Raw genomic sequence first — 21,558 nt, 5'->3', positions numbered from 1 at the left:
AGGACTGGCAAGACCAGACAGGAGGAGAAGGAAACCACGCACACCACAAACCCAGTTTCACATAGAACTATCACAACTGCAAAACAAACACAAACACACAAAGACCTACTCGGAGGCACTGATCAAAAATCTACCAAAACTACAGAGGCCTCCAAAGCAGACACCCAAGCAACTGCCACCTCAAGACATAAGACATGCAACACAGTTTTCAGTCAGTGTGCTAAACAGTCACAGCCCTTAAGGCCAAACACAATGCCAGACACTTGTTATAGGTGACTCCATAGTCAAACACACTGACGTCCCACTCACCAGACTGAACAAGGAAAAGATCACAGTAAGCTGCCTGTCAGGCGCTAGAATCCGCCACATAACACAAGCACTCAGGCCACATAACACAAGCACTCAGGTCACTCCACAGCAAGTACAAGTATGACTCTGTCATTGTCCATGCCGGTGTGAACGACCTGAGACGTACCTCCCTGGACTACATGAAAAGAGACAGAGGAGCTCTCAGATTATGTAACCCAGGCCGGTATGACCCTGAGCAGTATCCTACCCTCACCAAGAATGATGCCACAATACAGAGACAAAATGATCAGCTTTAATAATTGGCTTAATTACTGGTGTCATTCTAAGGGGATCCAATGTCTGCCTGGGATGACATGCTTGACAAGCCACGCTGCTTCGCAAGGGACGGCTTGCACCTGTCACCTCTGGGCTTCCGGATATTGGCAAAGGCTCTTGCCACCCCCATAGTGCCTTTTTTAGGCAAGGCTCAAATGATAAACCTACCACCCTAGAAAACAAAAATGGAGAAAAACTAAGGGTAATACTGCTCAATGCCAGAAGTCTAAACCTCAAGATGCACGCCCTCTAAGTCCTCCTCAGTATGGAGAACATCGATGTCTGTGCTGTGACTGAAACCTGGTTCAAGGCTCCTGAGAGCACCCCAGCACTATCAGGTTATACCTCATATCATGCGTTCCGGCCCCAAAATCCAGACCGAGCCACAAAAGAAGGGGGAGTATCCATATTCATAAAGGATACCCACACCTCCAGGTTAGTGGCAACGCACGAAGCATCGGAGACCATCCAGATGCAATTAACCATAGGTAAAACTGCCCTACAGTTTGTAGCATGCTACAGACCACCCTCTCAAACTCAGGAAACCCACACAGCCTTCCTGAAGACACTGGAGAGTATGAATGTCTCTCCAAACATCATATTGGGTGACTTCAACTACCCAAACATAGACTGGGCTTCAACTACCCAAACATAGACTGGGAACATTACTCAAGCCCCAACACCCTAGCCCAAAGGTTCCTGGAGTTCATAAACTCAAATGCTATGGAACAACTAGTCACCATTCCCACAAGAGGAGAAAATATACTAGACCTGATCATCACAAACATGGGGACAAAATGCTGCACACCGGAAGTATATCCCTCATTGGTGAGATCAGATCATAAATTAATCTCACTGGAGATCCACATCCCGCCCCCAACCCCAGCAAAAAAGACCACAGTGAAGAACTTCTCAAAAGCAAACTTCACACTTAAGACTGGAGTGGTATCCTTCAAGGCCTTCGAGCCAGTGGAAACCACAACCCACGCTGCTGAAACCCTTACAAATGCCTTCTACGAGCACCTCCAGGAATGTATGGATCAAGCAATCCCTAATAAAATCAAGACCCTTTCCACCAAAGGCAGGCGCCCGGTCTGGTGGACCCCAGCCACAAACAAACTCTACAACAAGAGGAGAAAACTACTACATGACTGGGCAAAATCCCTAAGAGAAAAATCGCTAATGACACAAGACAATCATAAGGCCTTTAGCTATGTTAGAAACCTGGGTGGAAACTCCCAGGTATACTCAGAATTAGTCCAAAATGATACAAAAATCACTGAACCCACAGACATTGCCAACATACTGGCAGACAGGTTCAGTGCAAATCCCCCCACCCCCACCCCCAAAAGGAGAAATATCTATCCCACCAGAGTCTAGCCTCCCAAACATCTCAGATGCCCAGGTGAGAGCTGCTCTCTAAAGCAAAAAACACCGCATCAATGGGACCGGACGGTGTTCCCCAGCTGTGTGGTACACGAACTCAATGAGGAACTAAACCCACACGTAAGGCTGCTGTTTAATCTTAGCCTTCCTACAGGATACGTACCCAAAGAATGGCGTACGGCAACTGTGGTCCCACTCCACAAAGGCGGTGCTTCTACGGACCCTGGAAATTACCGCCCCATAAGCTTGACAAGCCTGGTCTGCAAAGCTATGGAGAGGATCATAATGGAACTCATAAAGACATTGGGGACCTACAGACACTGGATCCTACCCAATTTGGCTTTGGCAAGGGCAGATCCTGCCTCTTGAAGTGTCGACTTTTTCGAAAGTCACTAAGGCCATTGATGAGGGTAAGGCAGTTCACACAGCCTACCTTGACCTAGCAAAAGCGTTCGACACAATACCCCACTCGGGCATCATAGAAAAGCTCACAAGCTTAGATGTAAACCCATATGTCACAAGATGGGTTGCAAACTGGCTCAAGGACAGAACCCACAGGGTTAGAGTTGCTGGTGCCATGTCAGACTCTAAGCCGGTCACGAGCGGTGTCCCAGAGGGCTCAGTCCTGGGCCCCCTCTTGTTCGGCATTTATTTTTCTGAAGTGCAGGCAAACATAGGGGGATTGTGGCTGACAAAATTTGCAGATGACTGCAAACTGGGCACCATAATTGACACTCCATCAGACACAGACATCCTCCAGAGAGGTCTCATAGAAATGGATAACTGGTGCCAGAGCCATGGCCTTAAGCTAAATGCAAAAAATGTATAGTTATACCCTTTGGGGAAAAACAAGGTAACCCCTAATTACCACATAGGTGGTAATCCATTAAACACGGAAGAAGTCCTATCAGGGACCTGGGGACCCAAGTTGACAGTAACCTCTCTTTTGACACTCACATTGCCAAAGTGGTTAGGAAGACCTTCTACATTGCCCACCTGATCATGAAGGGATTCACATCCAGATCAGGAGAGGTCATTGTACCCCTGTACTCTTCACTTATCAGACCATTGATTGAGTACAACGCCCCATTCGGAATGTACCTTACCCGACACCTGCAGCAGTTGGAAAGACCCCAAAAGTTCCTCACCAAAAGGATAAAGGGGCTCAAACATATGTCATAACGCTGCCCGACTGAAGAAACTCCAGCTCTATTCAGTCACATACCGTCTGCTCAGAGGTGATCTGTGCCTGACATACAAGGCCATGTCCAACCCGGAATTAATGGACATGCTCCACCTCAAAATCCAAATCCACCAGAGCCACGAGAGCAAGAGACTTAAACCTCAACACGGATATAAATAGGACGTGCTGGAGGGACAGATTCATCACCCAGAGACTCCCTACACTATGGAACAGAATTCCAGTCCATGTGAGGCAGAGGCCCTCATTGACTCTGTTCAAGAGAAATCTTGACGAGTGGATGGGAGATCGAAGGTTTACCCCGGGAATCATCTGTCACTGCTGGACAGAGGCACAGCAAACTAATGGGTATAGTATTCTCATCCTAAGGGGTGGTGAAAGCCACACACACTCTGGCTAGGCTTATAAATGCCCTAGGGCAGATAGCCTAGCATGAACCTATGAACAGTGAAAGATTTCCTACAGGTACAACCTCCACGTTTCAGTAGAAATTGGCCTTCAAAAAATTGGTCCTTTCCAGCCACGGACAGACCTCAGAGGTAGATACAGGCACCCAAGGGGTAGAGGGCAATCTCAAGGATCATTTAGAGGCAGACAATGGCAAGCACCTACACCAAGAGGTGGTGAGGATAGTTCAGCCATTCAGAAAGCAGAGCCAATAACTTTCCCCTTTGCATGCCAAGCAAGGCTCAATTGGCAGCACATTTAGGCAGAAAACTGACGTTATTTTCGAAAAATTGGCATCGTCACAAAAGACAAATGGATCCTGGACATTATAGACAGAGGCTACAGATTCCACTTTCACACCCTTCCAAAAATGAGAGGCATGCCAAACCTGCCACACAAAGGGCAGAGGCACTAAAACAAATTTCAGATCTCATGGACATGAAAGCTATTCAAGAGGTACCTGCACAAGAACAGGGTCAAGGTTTTTATTCCAGACTATTCCTGGTACCAAGGAAGGTCAAAGATTGGAGACCTATTTTGGACCTATCCTTCATAAACACATTTACTCGTACCAAAATTCAAGATGCTCACATTACAGCAGCTTCTTCCCATGCTGGGCAAGGAGTCTTGGCTGGTAACATTGGACCTCAAGGAGGCATACCTGCATGTCCCAGTCGGACAAGATTGCAGAAGATACCTCCGATTTCTTGCAGGTTCAACCCATTATCAATTCTCTGCATTGCCCTTTGGCTTATCTACTGCGCCCAGAGTGTTCACAAAATGCCTGGCATCAGTTAATTGCCTTCTGCAGACTTCAAGGGATACAAATATACCCTTATTTGGGCGACTGCCTGATCCAAGCGGACAGCAAACACATACTTCTGAAACACCTGGCGTTTGTAGTAATGTTGAATTCTGTGGGATACACAGTCAAAAATAAATCAAGACTAATACCCTCTCAAACAATAATTTTCCTGGGTGCCAGCTTGAATACAAACACCCAGATGGCCTACCTCACGCCAGAGAAACAAGGGCAATTAACTCAATACTTCAGAAAACTGGAAACCTTCACCAGGCTGACTGCAAGGAAAATCCTGCAGGCTCTGGGATTCATGGCATCTTGCATCCTGCTAATCCCATGTGCAAAGCTGCATATGAGGAAACTTCAATGGTACCTAAAAATCTTATGGTGTCAACACAGCCACAGTTTGGAAATAATTATACCACTCATTCCATGTCTTCAAAAGGATTTTCTGTGGTGGGCTCAAGCATGCCAAAGAAACATAGGTCTCCCATTCTGCAAGCCTCAAGCAAATAGTCATCACAACAGACGCCTCGGACTACGCCTGAGGGGCGCACATGACAGATCGGTGCATTCAGGGCAAATGGTCGCAAAAAGAAAAGCACCGACACATCAATCAAAAGGAAATGCTAGCAGTAATAAATGCTATTATGGCTTTCAAAGATCTACTGCATCCAGGCCAGCTATTGATAAGGACAGACAGCACCACAGTGACTTGGTATATAAACAGGGAGGAAACCCATTCATATCCCCTATGCATGCTAACCATGTCTCTTTGGAACATGGCTCTGGAATTACAAATCCAACTTAAAGCACAGTTCCTGCCAGGCAAGGAAAACACGCTGGCAGACAACCTAAGCAGAAATATGACTGATCCACACGAATGGAAGTTGCATCCTCAAGTTTTTACAAAGATAATTCAAGCATGGGGAAGGCCAGACATGGATCTCTTTGCCCCCACAGAAATTGCCAATTGACAAAATTCTGCTCAAGGACCTTTCATCCACAGGCCTGGAAAGTGGATGCACTCTTTCAGTTGGACAACAATGACAGTTTATGCCTTTCCACCTCTACCTCTGCTGCCCAAAGTTCTATTAAAAGCCAGAGCAGACGGACCAAAGATGATTCTCATTGCTCCAGACTGGCCAAGACAACACTGGTACCCACTCCTGAGGAGCCTGACGCATTCCCCACCATGGATCCTGCCTCTAATGCCTCTTCTACTGACTTGGCACAACTTCAAAACTCTTCAGTCAGCTGAAAACACTCAATCTAGCCGCATGGAGGATTCCTTAAATTCACAACAGACCCTACTCTCCAAGGAGGTGCAGGATGTCATTTTGGAGGCCAGAAGGCCTACTAGAAAAGCCTACTCCGCAAAATGGAAACTGTTTTGTGCCTGGAATCAGAAAAAGGGTCAGAATCCTGGAATACTGAATACCTCAAATATTACAGTACCTAGCTGAGATGCTAAGCAGTGGACTTTCATTCTCCTCCATCGAAATCCATGCCTCAGCCATTTCTGCAGAATGCAACACGAATTCTCCTTTATTCTCTCACCCTCTCTTAAGACAGTTCCTCAGAGGGGCTAAGAATATAAAACCCCCAAGGAAGCAACCAGTACCTGCTTGGGACCTCAATTTCATTCTAGAAAAACTGACCCTGCCTCCTTTTAAGCCAGCTGCTTCAACAGAACTGCAATATTTGTCATGGAAAACAGCCTTCCTTCTGGCTATCACCTCAGCACGCAGGGTTTTGGAACTACAAGCCCTCATGGCTGAGCAGCCTTTCATCATTTTCCATCAGGACAGAGTTTCCTTACGAACCAACCCTTTTATGCCAAAGGTAGTATCCAGGGTCGCCTTGAATCAGGCTATCCACTTACCTACCTTTTACCCTAATCCACAAAACAAAGGGGAGAGACTACTACATTCCTTGGACATTCACAGACAGCTCCGTTATTTGGACAGAACAAAGCCTTTCAGAAAATCAGAGCAACTCTGTGTCCTATGCTACAGGTGCTCAAGGGAAGCCTATTTCCAAACAGACAATCTCTTTGTTACTCTTTTCATGGTAAAACTGTACCTACAGGCATCAGATCTCACTCCATAAGGGCCACAGCTACCTCTGCAGCTTTCCTCAGGGGGGGTTCCTACCAAAGATATTTTGGAAGCAGCCACTTGGAGTTCTGTACATTCTCCAAGCACGATCACCTACCATTATACTCCAAATCTAGAGCGGGCTTTGCCACTGCAGTCTTGCAGGGCATCCTGGCTCCTCCTAGTTCATCTTAGTGCCTACCACCCCTTTTTTAGCTTTGGGATTCTACCCATCTGTTATGACTGCAGCTGTATGCACGATGAACATAGTACAGTTTTGTACCTACCATAAATGTAGATGTTAGAGTGCTAGTACAGCTGCAGTCCAGGTTTCCCTCCCTCCTTCCCCTTTTGGGACAGGCCTAATGGCTAACACCTCCTCATCAAACCTGATTGGGGTATTCTTTTATGGTGTATTTGCTTGCAACTTCTGTTTTTTTGATTATATTGCATTATTACATAAATTTATGTTTTGCCTTCCTTCTGGGGACACCTGGCATCTGGGGCAAGAAAAACTGAAGAAAATGGCGTCTGCTGGTTCTTTTATACCCCTGTCGCACTGACATCAGGGAAGAAGCAACGACATCTGATGCCGGACCTAGACTTTGGAATTCGGCCGACCGAGGACCCGCCTGACGGCAGAAAAACCCATCTGTTATGACTGCAGCTGTATTAGCACTCTAACATCTGCATTTATGGTAGGTACAAAACTGCACTTTTTGGATGGTAACACTGCAGTCTATACTCCCATTAGGGAAAGACTTTTGGATGTGCTCTGGATCTTCAGGACGCCTACTACCACATAAAAATGGACAAGGCGTCCAGAAGCCATCTATGCTTCTGGCTGGGAGCCAGTCACTATCAGTTTCATGCTCTGCCCTTTGGTCTCACCACAGCCCCTAGGGTGTTAATCAAATGTATGGCAGTAGTGACAGCTCACCTGAGACGTCAGGGATTCCAGGTGTTTCTGTATTTGGAAGACTGGCTCCTGACTGCCCCCACCAGGCATCTACTCCAAAACAGGGATGCTACGATTCAACTTTGTGCTCAGTTAGGATCTCCATAAATTGGGGGAAAAAATCTGCATCATTGCCCTCTCAATCTGATTTTATCGGCGCAGAGGTACACCGTGAACATGACAGCTCGTCTCCCCGCCGAAAGGGCACGTAGATGTTGCAAAAAGTCAGTGAAGTGGGTTCTTCAGCTCCTCGGGCCTATGGCTTCCACAATTCTATTGGTACCAGCCTGGTTGCACATGAGTATTCTCCGGTCTTCCCAATGGTCCTTTTAATCTCTCTCCCACTGAATCATCCAGTCCTGCTGACTGTGTCATGCAAGAAGGACCTTAGTTGGTGGATAGCTCCCAATCAACTGATCCCAGGTGCCCCCTTTGTTCTGGCCCAACCTGTTGCCACTGACCACGGATGCCTCCCAGATCGGGAGGGGGGTGCATTATCTCGGCAGAACTGTCCAAGGCACATGGCAAGAACACGAGGCTCATCTGCATATCAATATTCTGAAGATATGGATGGTGCTTCTGGTGTTGCAAGCATTTCAAGACCTTCCTCTAGGGACAATTGCGATAGTCAGACATGTCAGTGGTTTGGTATATCAACAAACAGGGCGGTACCAGATCTTACCAACTCAGAGGCCATGCGAGTTTGGGAATGGGCAATTTCTTCCCAGCGCTTTCTGGTTGCAACGCACATTCCAGGGACGGCAAACGTGATAGACTAGCTCAGCCAGGCAATCCTAATGCCTCACTAGTGGTCTCTGAAACTGGAAACAGTGGATCAGATTTTCCAGAAATGGTGACAGCCTTGCTGCGACCTTTTTGCCAGCCCAGTCAATACCTAATGCAGCAGCTAATTTTCCCTCATTCCCCCTCCGGGGGAGTCTCCCAGAGGCCTCAGGATTGGCCTACGGGACTTCTATATGCCTTTCCTCCAATCCCTCTCATTTCCAAAATGATTCAGAAAGCCAGTCGGCTGGGAAGCAAGTTGATCCTCATTGCTCCTAACTGGCCTAGTCAGGTCTGGTTCCCCTTCCTCGAGCCTCTGCTCCTCGACTATCCTGGGATTCTTGACCCAGCTCCAGATCTATTCACTCTCATGTCTGGTTTGCTACACCCCTCAATCCACACCCTCAAATTGGCAGTGTGGCTGCTCCATTTCCATCCAAAGTCGGGCTTCATGATGCATCATCCTCAGTGTCACATATGTCCTCCCATAAACCTTCAACTAGGAGGCTGTATGGCAGTAAATGGGAAGAGATTTTCTATTGGGCACAGAATGAGTGTAGATCCATACACTGCTTCTATGCCTGTGATTCTGGATTTTCTGAGCTTTTTCAGCAAGGATCTGCTGCTGCCACTATCAATTGGCAGCAGTTTCTCATTTTCACTTAAGACATTTAATTGGTATCTGGAAAACTTAAGCTATGCACGACTTTTTGAAAGGGGCCACTCTGAGACCACATCTGCAAGAACCAGTGGCTTCTTGGGATTTAAATTGTACAAATTGACTTCTCCCCCCCCTTTGAACCTTTCCCACTCATCTATAAAATTTGTCTTGGAAGACCTTGTTTAGTAGCTATCACATCAGCTAGACTGGTATCGGAGTGACAGGCCTTGTCTAAGCCACCGTATTTGATTTTTCAGACTGGGATTATGTACTAATCCCTCCTTTGTCCCTAAAGTTAGTTCTAATGCTACCTTAAACCAAGAAATGGAAATCCCAGATGTTCGTGTTACACTGCTGCAGTCATTACGCATGGGTTATCCTGCCGTCAGGCGGTCCCGCAGTCAGCCGGAGTTCCAAAGTCTTGGTCCAGTGTCTGTTGCTGTCGCTTCTTCCCTGATGTCAGTGCGCCAGGGGTATACAAAATGCATCCGGCGCCATTTTCCTCAGTCTTTTTTGCTGCGCGGTACCCGAAGCAGAAGCAGTTTGCAAGTGCCGGTCGGCTCCTGAGATTTTCGAAGTCTAATTTCAGATCCAAAGTCTTCAATAAAGCTAAGTACCCTGTTGGGGAAGCTTTTTTCTTGCCTCAGACCTGTCAGAAAAAGTTAATTGTATTTCTTGTGGGAGATAAATACCTCATAAGGACTTCACTCTTACTGTATTCCATGCCTAGGCCCTGATCACGTCACTAGTTGGTTTTCTGCTAGATTTAACAAACGCACTATAAAGACACGTTTTGATTTTGCTTTGGCCGAAGGTTCAATTATACTATGCCGTCGGATCAACAGACCGCAATACCGAAAAAACGCAAAGACAAGGATAAAGAAAGGCATCAGAGGTCCAAAACCGAAACCTCTTCTAGGCCAGTCGCCGGTTCTCAGTGAGGCGCTTTTGCAGCCCCCAACACCTGCTACCTCTGAGCCACAGGCCGCCTCCGACTCCCACGTGGAGACAACTAGGCCTCTGGAAACTCAAGGTATTGGGTCTATGGAAACTAATCCCTCAGATGGGTCCGGAGCCGCTGAGCAGGCATTGGATTCTGTGGGTGTTTTCAGACCTTCACAACTTGCCATTAAAACAGCAAAGACAAAAGTACCATTAAAGACCAAGTACAGCATTTTCCTGGACAGTCCTCCGGCCATTTTAAGCATCTGTTTCTTGGGCATGAAGACCTCATTACTCTAATCGGGGGTTCCCATCCCCCTCCTGAGAAAAGGCCTAGGCGTGATGCAGACTATGATTCCTGTGATCAGGTTTCCATTTCCTCTGATTCCTCTTCAGACCAGGGATACTCTACCCCATATGAGGACTCTGATGCTGAAGAATCTATCCCTTCAGCCTCTCCTCCTGAGGATTATTCTTTTGCGGAAACTATACATACCATGAGGGAGCATTTCCATTGGGAAAGTCAGGATTACTCCGAATTCAAGAAAAGGCTCGGGGATTTCCTTTTATTGCCTCAGCACAGCCCCCTGGCTATTCTGCCTGTGCTAGATATTATGGATGATGTGTTCTCTGAATCCAGCTTATCTCCTGATTCTTTGCCCCCTGCAGCAGCCAAGCCAGATAGGTATTAGAGTCCTTGTCTCTCGTTTCTTCATAAAAACCCTTCTGCTGATCCAGAAACTATTTCCCAGGGTCCAAAAGGGGTTAAGGCTTCCATTGCAAAAAATCCAGTACCCTCTGACAGATTCCAGAGCTTTGGATAGATGGGGCAAGAAAGTATACACTTCTGTAACTTTAGCAGTACGAGCTTTAAATTGCCAGTTTCACATGCTTAAGTACCAACAATATTTAATGGCTCAGTTAAAACAAAATGCTTGCAAGCTCAGAAGCTCCCGATTGTAAAATGCAGGATTTATTGCATGCAGTTGGAACAGGTGGGAAAACATACTCTGCAATATGGTTTTGATTCTTGAGGCCTCTTGTAGATCCACAGTTGCAGGTTCTGTGATTCGAAGACACTTGGTTAAAAGAAGAGTTTACCTGATCATGTTAAGGCAAAATTATTGGATGCTCCTTTACAGCATGATACCTTGTTTGGTGTAAAGGCAGAAGAGGTGTTAAAATGGAGGATAAAGCTAAAACTATGCAAACAGTCAAGGATTTCTTACAGGTACAGCCACCTCGATTTAGCAGAAATTGGCCTACAAAGAATTGGTCCTTTCCAGTGTCAGGCCACAGAGAGGCAGATAGACGCCCAAGAGGCAGATATCAACCCCAAGGCTCGGACGACAGTGGGGGGCACCAACCCCAAAGGGGAGGTGAGGACAAGTCTCAACCTTACAGGAAACTGTTAATGACTTCCCCTTCATACGCAAAGCACTTCCCTTTTAGAAGCCCCCTTAGGGGGAAACTAGCACTTTTTCTCAACTGGCAAGCAATCACCCAAGACAAATGGGTTCTGAATATTGTCTCATGGTTACAGGTTCCACTTTCATACTTTACCAAGGCTAAAAGGAATGACCGACCTGCCACAATCAATGGACAGAGGCACAAAAACAAATTTCAGCCCTCATGGACATGAGAACTATTCAAAAAGTACCAGAACAAGGGCAAGGATTTTACTCTAGACTCTTCTTGGTCCCCTGAAGGGACAAGGCCTGGAGGCCCATACTAGACCTTTCAATTCTAAATACTTACCTGGATATTCTGAAATTCAAAATGTTGACATTACAGCAGCTTCTACCCATGCTGGGCAAGAAGGCTTGGCTTGTCACTCTGGACCTCAGAGGCATACCTGCTTGTTCCTATCAGACAAAATTGCAGAAGATACCTCAGTCAAAGTTGGTACAATGCACTACCCATTCTCTGCACTGCCCTTTGGTTTATCTACTGGGCCGAGGGTCTTCACACAGTTCTTGGCACCAGTAATTGCATTTTGCAGACAAAAAGGAATTCAAATATATCCGTACCTGGACAACTGCCTCATTCAAGCAGAGACAAAGGACATTCTTCTACAGCATCTGGCTTTTGTAAAAAGGTTGCTAATTTCTCTAGGGTCCACAGTAAACGAAAAGTCAAAACTAGTACCCTCACAACAGATTATATTCCTGGGTGCCAGCTTAAATACAACGGCCCAGATGGCTTACCTCACGCCAGACAAGTTCAACTAACTCAATATTTCCAATTACTGGCAAAAACGTCCCATCTCCCTGCAAGAAAAATTCTGCAGGCCCTGGGATTCATGGCATCCGGCATACTACTACCATATGCCAGACTGCATATGAGGAAATTACAATGGTACCTAAAAAGTTTTTGGACTCAACACTCAGTTTAGAAGCAGTAATACCAATGATTCCTTGCCTACAACAGGAGTTTTGATGGTGGGCACAGGCATGTCACCTAAACAAGGGTCAGCCTTTTACCCTACCCACAGCCAGGGAGACTCTAACAGATGCTTCGGATTATGCCTGGGGAGCACCCATGGCAGGAAAATGCATTTGGGGCAAGTGGACCACAGACCAGATGCATCTTCACATCAATCAAAAAGATATGTTGGCTGTACAAAATGCCCTAACAGCTTTCAAGGACCTTTTGCATCCAGGACCATTATTAGACACCACAGTAATGTGGTACATAAGCAAGGGGGCACTCATTCTTATCCCCTATGCAGGCAAGCCATGACCTTGTGGAACACAGCTCTAACGTATCAAGTTCACCTGCAAGCACAATTCCTGCCAGGAAAGAAAAATACTCTGGCAGATTATCTGAGCAGAAATATCATGGACCCTCACGAATGGAAATTAAATCCACTAATGTTCAGCATGGTAAAGCAAAAATGGGGATGCCCAGACATTAGATCTTTTTGCCTCCCTACTGAATTGCCAACTACAAAAATTCTGCACAAGGACTTATCACAAACAAGCATGGAAAGTGGATGCTCTTTTGTTCAGCTGGAAAAACCTAAGTTTATGCCTTCCCACCACTGCCTCTCCTTTCAAAAGTACTCCTAAAAGCCAGACTAGAAAAAACACAGATCCTGATTGCTCCAGACTGGCCACGCCAGCACTGGTACCTTATCTTAAGGAACTTGGCTCAAGGCCCACCGTGGGTTTGCCTCAAATTCAATACCTTCTGACTCAACAAAACACTCAGATCCTGCACAGTCAGCTCAAAATCCTAAACCTGGCTGCATGGCAGATTCATTAAACAGGCAACACCTCTCACTAAAGCTGTTATGGATGTCATTTAGGAGGCCTAGCACCAGGAAAGCATACTCCAGAAAAATGGAAGAGATTCTGCGCCTGGAACCAGGCTCAAAGCCTTGACCCTCTTGTTCCAAACATTCCTCAGATTTTACAATACTTAACTGAGATGCTGGACAGAGGCCTATCCTGATCAGTTAAGATCCACGCCTCTGCCATTTCAGCACATTACAACACTGATCCTCCTTTATTCTCTCATCCCTTGCTAAAGCGTACCTCAGAGGGGCTAAAAATATAAGACTGTTTCGGAGAGCGCAACTTGGGACCTCAATTTCATTTTGGAAAAACTGACCCTGCCACCTTTTGAGCCAGCCGATCTAAAATTTTTATCATGGAAAACAGCTCTGCTCCTGGCAGTAACTTCAGCACGAAGAGTCTGAGCTACAGGCATTAATGGCAGTGGAACCTTTTATAATTTTTCATCAGTACATGGTTTCTTTAAGGACAAACCCTACCTTTATGCCAAAGGTGGTATCTAGTGTGGCTCTTAACCAAACCATCCATTTGCCAACTTTTTATCCAACCCCCCAGAATAAAGGGGAAAACTTCTGCATTCTTGACATACACAGGCAGCTACGCTTCTACTTGGACAAAACAAAAGCTTTCAAGAAAACTGAGCAACTGTTTGTAGCATATGCTGCAGGATCACAGGGCAAGGCCATCTCAAAGCAGACTATATCCAAATGGATAGGACACTATTCGTTACTGCTACACACAGCATGGAAAATCAGTCCCAAATAACATTAGGCCACATTCCACCAGGGCAACAGCCACTTCAGCCTTTCTCAGAGGAGTACCTACCAAGGAAATTTTGGAGGCCGCAACTTGAGTTCAGTGCACACCTTCACCAAGCATTACCACCTACCTCTTGCAGGATTTGCCACTGCAGTTCTGCAGGGCCTCGTAGCCAATCCTAACTCTCTATAGACCAGCCACCCAACCTTAGCTTTGGGATTCTACCCAAGTGTAATGACTGCAGCAGTGTAACATGAACGTAGTACAGTTTTGTAACTACCATAAATGTAGATGTTAGTGTTCACACTGCTGCAGTCCAGGTTACCCTCCCTCCATCCCCTCTGAACTAGCTGGACTTATCTATACCTTTCTGTCCTATACAACCTTTGTGGTGTATTTGCTTGTAACTGAAGGTATTTTTATTTTGTATGTATTGCCTACCTACTGGGGGCACCTGACATCTGGGGCAAGAAGAACTGAGGAAAATGGCGTCTGATGCATCTTGTATACCCCTGGCGCACTGACGTCAGGGAAGAAGCAGCAGCAACCGATGCCGGAGCAAGACTGGAACTCTGGCCAACTGCGGGACCGCCTGACTGCAGGATAACCTAAGCGTAATGACTGCAGCAGTGTGAACACTCCTACATTTATGGTAGGTACAAAACTGTACTTTTTCTTCCCTAACCACTGTAATGCAGCTGAGTACAGTTTGTCAGCTAGATGTTCATAGACCACTATGTTTTTATCTACAGCAGACTAAGGCTTTCAGGAAATCAGATCAATTATTCATTTTGTTTTTTACTCAAGATTGGGCTTGCCAGTTTCTGAAGTGACACTAATTGTATTTCCAGTTGTATAGCCTTTATCTGTAGCTCGGCGGGCAAACCTTTACCCTACAGGATCAAGGCTAATTTTACCAGGTTGCTGTCTACCTCTGCAGCCTTTCAAACCAGGGTACCACTTGATTGTGCAGCAGCTACGTGGGCTACCCTTCACACTTTATTGCACATTACAAATTGGATTTGGCATCCAGGGGTAGAGCATCCTTTGGCTCCACTGTACTCTAGTATTTTCCAATAAGGCACTAGGGACGCTGTCCCATTTGTAAAAATGAAGGTGAGATCGGACTACCCAACATTAAGTTATGTACTCACCATAATGTTCCATGTTGATAGTCCATCTCACCCTTTATTTTTACCAACTTGCCCTACTGCTCCCATCCTGGAAGATCTGGAAGTAATTTGGTTGTCCTTGGTTGGAGACCCTTTAGTGCTTTATGGTTGCTCTAGTGAGCAGCAAACAAGATCTGGGGATTGTACTGGTGCACCATGGGATACCTGCTTAGCCACGAGCCAACCAGAAGTCTTCCAGCTTGTAAATCGGCCGAGTTGGAGCAGAGGATTGGCTCCGAACCCATATGTAAATATGAAGGGTGAGATGGACTACCAACATAGAACGTTATGGTGAGTACATAACTTCTTATTTTGCTAGATTACTCCTGGGAATGCCAAACTCTGGTTCTACCAGTCCCTCCTTCCAGGTAACCTGTTTTGGGAATCTTCCCTTATACTAAGTACTATGGGCTAGGCTTGTAAAGGCTGTAGGATAAAGGCCCCAGGGCCATTAGCATAGTATACACCTATGAACCTACTGAAGCAATGATTAAATAGGTACGCATGTGCAATAGTAGGCCAACCATTGAGGCTTTTGTAAGCCTAGCCGTGCAACCCTGTTGTCCCACAAGTTGTGTGGATGTTTTATATAGGGGCAATTGCTTCATACTATTTACTGACTGGCTCTGTCCATCAGAGGCATGGGTCCCAGACCAGGGGTGCTTTTTGATTTCCTATCCAGTGGTTCAAGTTGCACTTAAGGTTACGGAAGAACTTTGATTCACATGGATGGGGCGCATGTTCCAGAATGGGAGAATTGAGCTTTCCATGTCTTGTATATGTTGCAAGCAAAGTTTAGGTTTTTGGATCTAGTAGTTTTGATGCTGTTCACTTTATGCATGTGCAAAAGGTTCATTAAAGACTGTGTAAGAACTTGCCACAATAGTAGATTTGAATCACTGTTGCAATATTTGCACCCTGCCTCTCATTTAGTCTCCCCTCTCTTGGCTGAGGGAATTTCCCTCTTGACTCCTTTCTCTTTCTGAAGCAAGAAAGTTCTAAGGAGTTTCTACATCCTTTGTGTATATCCTTGCTTTCATGCATCTGGGTCGTTGGGTGATGTGTAATGTGAGAAGGTGTTGCTTAAGCTTTAGTATACTTGGCTTGATATGTGGTACTCTTCCCAGGCTACTTCACATATGCAAGCAGTATTACAACAGTGATAATTTTTCCTGTTGTAGCAGAGGAAAATCCCAGGATGCAAGAGACTTCCTTGTCAACCTCCGTAAGGAGCTGAGATCCCTCCTAAAATCCTCCAAAGCTAGTTACGAAAATAAAATTGCCAAAGATTCCAAAGACAATCACAAGGCATTCTATAGCTCTGTCAAGAATCTAAATGGCAATGGTCAGTTTTTCTCTGAACTAGAACAGAATGGCATTAAACATACTGATGCCAAGGCCATTCCCAATATCCTGGCAGATCGATTCTGTGCCAACTTCACCCCCTAAAGGGCCAATCTCAACACTACTGGAATTTGGCAATCTTTCAATCACTGCCACACAGTTAAAAAACTCTCCAAAGCTAAGAATACAGCATCCATGGGACCAGACTACATCCCAGGCTGTGTACTACATGAACTACAAAATGAACTGGCACCTCACCCAGGTGTCATGTTTAGTCATAACCTTACCTCAGGCTTCGTGCCCACTTAGTGGCACACAGCTACAGTTATCCCACTCCACAAGAGGGAATCCACCTTGGATCCTGGGAACTACCGTCCCATCAGTCTGACTAGCCTGATTGCAAGGCCATGGAATGTATTGTCATGGAAATTTATAAACAGACATTGGTGACCTTCAAACAATGGACCCCACCCAGTTTGGGTTTGTGAAGGGCCGATCAGGTCTCCTGAACCTGACTGACTTCGAATCTGTCTGCAGAGCTGTGGACAAGGGTAAAGGTGGTCCACACAGCCTATCTGGACCTTGCCAAGGCCTTCACCATCTCCCACTCTGGAATCCTAGATCAACTTACTAAGCAGGGCATACATTTCTACATCATTCTGGGTTGCCAACTGGCTTACTGACAGAACTCGCACACTAAGTAGCAGACTCCAAATAAAGCTCCAGACAAGTGGAGTACCTCCGGGTTCAGTCCTTTGACTGCTCTTGTTTGGCATCTACTTCTCTGAAGTACAGGCCAACACTAGGACTTCGGTTAACAAAGTTTGCAGATGACTGCAAACTGGGAGCCATTATTGAATCCCCAAATTATATGGATATTCTAAAGGGTCTTACAGAAACAGATGCTTGGTGCCAGAGCCATGGGCTCAAGCTCATTGCCACGAAGTGTATATTTATCCCCTTTGGGGAAAAAAACATGTGCCCATGAATTACCACATAGGTGGCAATACACTAAACACTGGAAATGTGATAAGAGACTTGGGAACACTGACAGTGGTCTCACCTTCGATAACCACATTGCCACAAGTCAGGAAATCCTATGTGGTACATCTCATCACTAAAGGCTCTTCATCCAGAAAAAAGGTCATTGTCCCACTGTACTCATCCCTCATTAGACCCAGCATGTAGAGTACAACACCCTATTTGGTATGTACCTCTCAAGACATCTGCAACAACTGGAAAGGCCGCAAACACCTCTAAGAATCTGGCCTAAAGCAGATGCCCTGTGCTGAACTAAAACGAAACTCCAGCTATACTCTCACATATAGTCTACTGAGGCAATCTCTGCTTAACATACAAGGCCATGTCAAACCCAGAGCTGTTGGATATGCTACACTTAAAGAAATTCCAATCCATCAGAGCCACACACTCCAGGGACCTAAATCTTGACATCACAATGAACAAAACATGCTGGGGGGGGGGGGGGGGATAGGTTCCTGGCACAGACTTCCCATACTCGAATAGACTGCCCATACATGTCAAGCAGAGCGCCTCCCTGGCCCTCTTCAAATGGAACCTTGACTGGATGGGAGGTAGGAAATTTACCCCAGGGATCACATCTGTTGCCCTGCTAGACAAGGGTCCAGGGAAGAAAGTTCTTGCAAATGTACTTCACTGAGTCTATATAAAGTTGTTTGTAGTAGAGCTAGTGCATTTAATTTATATGCATGTCAAATATGGTACATTTTTCTGAATTATCCATTCTTTGTGGATGCAAAACTTGATAAATTGTACATGTCTGAAATTAAGCATCTGAAGTGTACTTTGACCAATTGCAGATTTTTGTAATGGATGTATACATTTAATTGGATGAAGTCCTCATTTATTGACACTGTCTTTGCAGGGTGGGAGAATGTGTATGGCTTTAACATGTCTTGCATAAAAGATGTAGCTATTAAGGAGCCGCTGGTGGATGTTGTAGACCCAAAGCAGCTAGTTACAAATTCTTGCCTGATCAAGGTAAGTCAGTCCAGCATGACTTTTTTGTAACCTAGCTCCTGTATCACTTTTGTCATGTGCAGGTGCTTAAAATTTATGTTCATTTAGCCATATCTCACAACTGCAGGTCATCTGCATTAACTACTGTGACTATAGACTAATTTTTGTACTTTTGAATTCTCTCATTTTTTGGTACAGTTTGTGAACTTGGAGACTTGACGCTAATTGTCCTTTGCTGCATAACTGGCTGTCATTTTTATGGGTCACTGTTGGAGTTTGCCACCCTCCTTCCTGGCCTTCACCTTTTCTGGCAGATTACCCCAACCCTCATGTCAGCATGTAACCAGTTTTTTAGTATGGTTTGTATGGTGAATTGGTAGTACCACAGTGGAGCTGACACATACCTTGCAGAAAGCTTTCCTGATGTTTTACTATTTGTATATTAAGCTGCTAGGGTCCAACAGTCTTAAGTTATGTCTATTATATAAAAGCATTGTAAATGTGTGTATAAGATTCTGTATAGTTATTTTCTGAGACCTAAGCATGATCCTAACGAGTTGGATAGGGCTTTAATGGCAATAAGTGTGGGTATAAGGAGAGGAAGACTTTGTGACAGCAGTACAGGCCAAAGCTTCAGCTGCTAGCTTCCTCGCATACCATTGACATCTTACCTCAAGAGGTGCCGTCAGAAAATGAAAGTGAAATGGGGAAACATTCAGGCCCTGCATTCCTATCTTGGCTCAAGCGTCCTGGGCAGATGAGGTGCTTTTGCAGCCACTGGTCCAGGTATCAGTCATTCAAGGGCTCTGGTGTTGCTTTAGAGGCTGCTCTTCCTTTGGATCCTGGCACACCCCCATGAACTTGAAGGCATTTATCAGATGACCCTTCTGCAGATGTTCGTGTTACACTGATGCAGTCATTACACTTGGGTTATCCTGCAGTCAGACGGTCCTGCAGTCGGCCAGAGTTCCAAAGTCTTGGTCCGGCGTCAGTTGCTGTCGCTTCTTCCCTGATGTCAGTGAGCCAGGGGGTATACAAGATGCATCAGACGCCATTTTCTTTAGTCTTTCTTGCCGCACGGTGCCCGAAGCAAAAGCAGTTCGCACGTGCCGGTCGGCAGACTCCTCCGGAGATTTTCGAAGTCTAATTTCAGATCCAAAGTCTTCAATAAAGCTAAGTACCCCATTGGGGAAACTTTTTTTTTCTTGCCTCAGACCAATGTCAGAAAAAGTTAATTGTATTTCTTGTGGGAAGCAAATACCTCATAAGGACTTCCACTCTTACTGTATTCCATGCCTAGGCCCTGATCACGACGTCACTAGTCGGTTTTGTGCTAGATTTAACAAACTCACTATAAAACTATGTTTTGATTTTGCTTTGCACTACTTTGGCCGAAGGTTCAATTATACAATGCCGTCGGAACAACAGACTACCGCAATTAAACAGACAAGTATAAAGACAGGCGTCCGAGGTCCAAAACCGACAAAGCCTCTTCTAGGGCAGTCGCCATTTCTTGGTGAGGTGCTTTCGCAGCCCCTGACATCCGCTACCTCAGAGCCACAGGCTGCCTCCAACTCCCACGTGGAGACAACTAGGCTTCTGGAAACTCAAGGTATTGGGCCTACGGAAACATACCTCAGATTGGTCCGGAGCCGCTGAGCAGGCATCTGCTTCTGTGGGTGTTTTCAGACCTTCACAACTTACCATTAAAGCAACAGCCAAGACAAAAACACCATTAGACAAAGCAGCAAGTACAGCATTTTCCTGGACAGTCCTCCATGCCTAAGAAACAGGTGCTTAAAATGGCGGAAGACCTCATTACTTTAATCAGGGGTTCTCATCCCCCTCCTGAGTAAAGGCCTAGGCAGGATACAGATTCCTCTGATCAGGTTTCCATTTCCTCTGGTTCCTCTTCAGACCAGGGATACTCTCGACCCCCTATGAGGACTCTGATGCTGAAGAATCTATCCCTTCAGCCTCTCCTCCTGAGGATTACTCTTTTGGGGAAACTTTACATATCATGAGGGAGCACTTCCATTGGGAGCACTTCCATTGGGAAAGTTAGGATTATTCAGAATCCAAGAAAAGGCTCAGGGGCTTACTTTTTTTGCCTCCGCACAGGCCCCTGGTTAGATATTGTGGATGATGTGTTCTCTGAATCCAGCTTATCTCCTGATTCTTTGCCCCCTGCACCAGCCAAGCCAGATAGGTATTAGAATCCCTGACTCGCAAGTTTCTTTATAAAAACCCTTCTGACCCAGAAACCATTTCCCAGGATCCCAAAGGGGTTAAGGCTTCCATTGCAAAAAATCCAGTCCCCTCTGACATTCTAGAGCATTGGATAGATGGAGGAAGAAAGTTTACACTTCTGCAACTTTAGCAGTAAGGGCTTTAAATTGCCATTTTCACATGCTTAAGTACCAACAATTTTTAATGGTTCAGTTAAAACAGAAAATGCTTGCAAGCTCAGAAGCTCCTGACTATAAAGAAATGCTGGATTTATTGCATGCAGTGGAACAGGTGGGAAAACACACTGCAATGTGGTTTTGATTCTTTAGAGGCCTCTTGTAGAGCCGCAGTTACAGGTTCTGTGATTTAGACATGCTTTAAGAACAGTTTTACCTGATCATGTTAAGGCAAAATTATTGGATGCTCCTTTACAGCGTGATACCTTGTTTGGTGTTGAAGCTGAAGGTGTTAAAGAAAATGGAGGATAAAGCTAAATCTATGCAAACAGTCAAAGATTTCTTACAGGTACAGCCACCTCGATTTAGCAGAAATTGGCCTACAAAGAATTGGTCCTTTCCAGTGTCAGACAGGCCACAGAGGCAAATACAGACGCCCAAGAGGCAGATCTCGGCCCCAAGGCTCTAACCGACAACGACACTGGGGTACCTCCTCCCCAAAAGGAGGTGAGGACAAGTCTCGACCTTACAGGAAACAGTCCCAATGACTTCCCCCTTGGTATGCCAAGCACTTCCCTTTTGGCAGCCCCATTAGAGGGGAAAACTAGCACTTTTTTCTCAAAACTGGCAAACAATCACCCAAGACAAATGGGTTCTGAATATTGTCTCAAGGTTACA

General features: G+C 45.6%; 1 protein-coding gene across 2 annotated transcripts in view; it reads left to right on the top strand.

Moving 5' to 3' along the window:
• PRMT1 (protein arginine methyltransferase 1) overlaps positions 1-21,558 on the top strand; it is a 669,379-nt gene that overhangs the window by 320,535 nt on the left and 327,286 nt on the right. For both annotated transcript variants that reach the window (XM_044083416.1, XM_044083415.1), the window contains exon 7: positions 18,381-18,496. In XM_044083416.1, coding sequence (XP_043939351.1) covers positions 18,381-18,496 — 116 coding nt within the window. The remainder of the gene's footprint in view (positions 1-18,380; positions 18,497-21,558) is intronic.

This window comes from Protopterus annectens, chromosome 9.part0 (assembly GCF_019279795.1).
Source record: "Protopterus annectens isolate FY-2018-M chromosome 9.part0, PAN1.0, whole genome shotgun sequence".
Classification (NCBI taxonomy): domain Eukaryota; kingdom Metazoa; phylum Chordata; order Ceratodontiformes; family Protopteridae; genus Protopterus; species Protopterus annectens.
The sequence above is the reverse complement of the archived record's forward strand: the minus strand, read 5'-3'. Positions and strand labels throughout refer to the sequence as shown.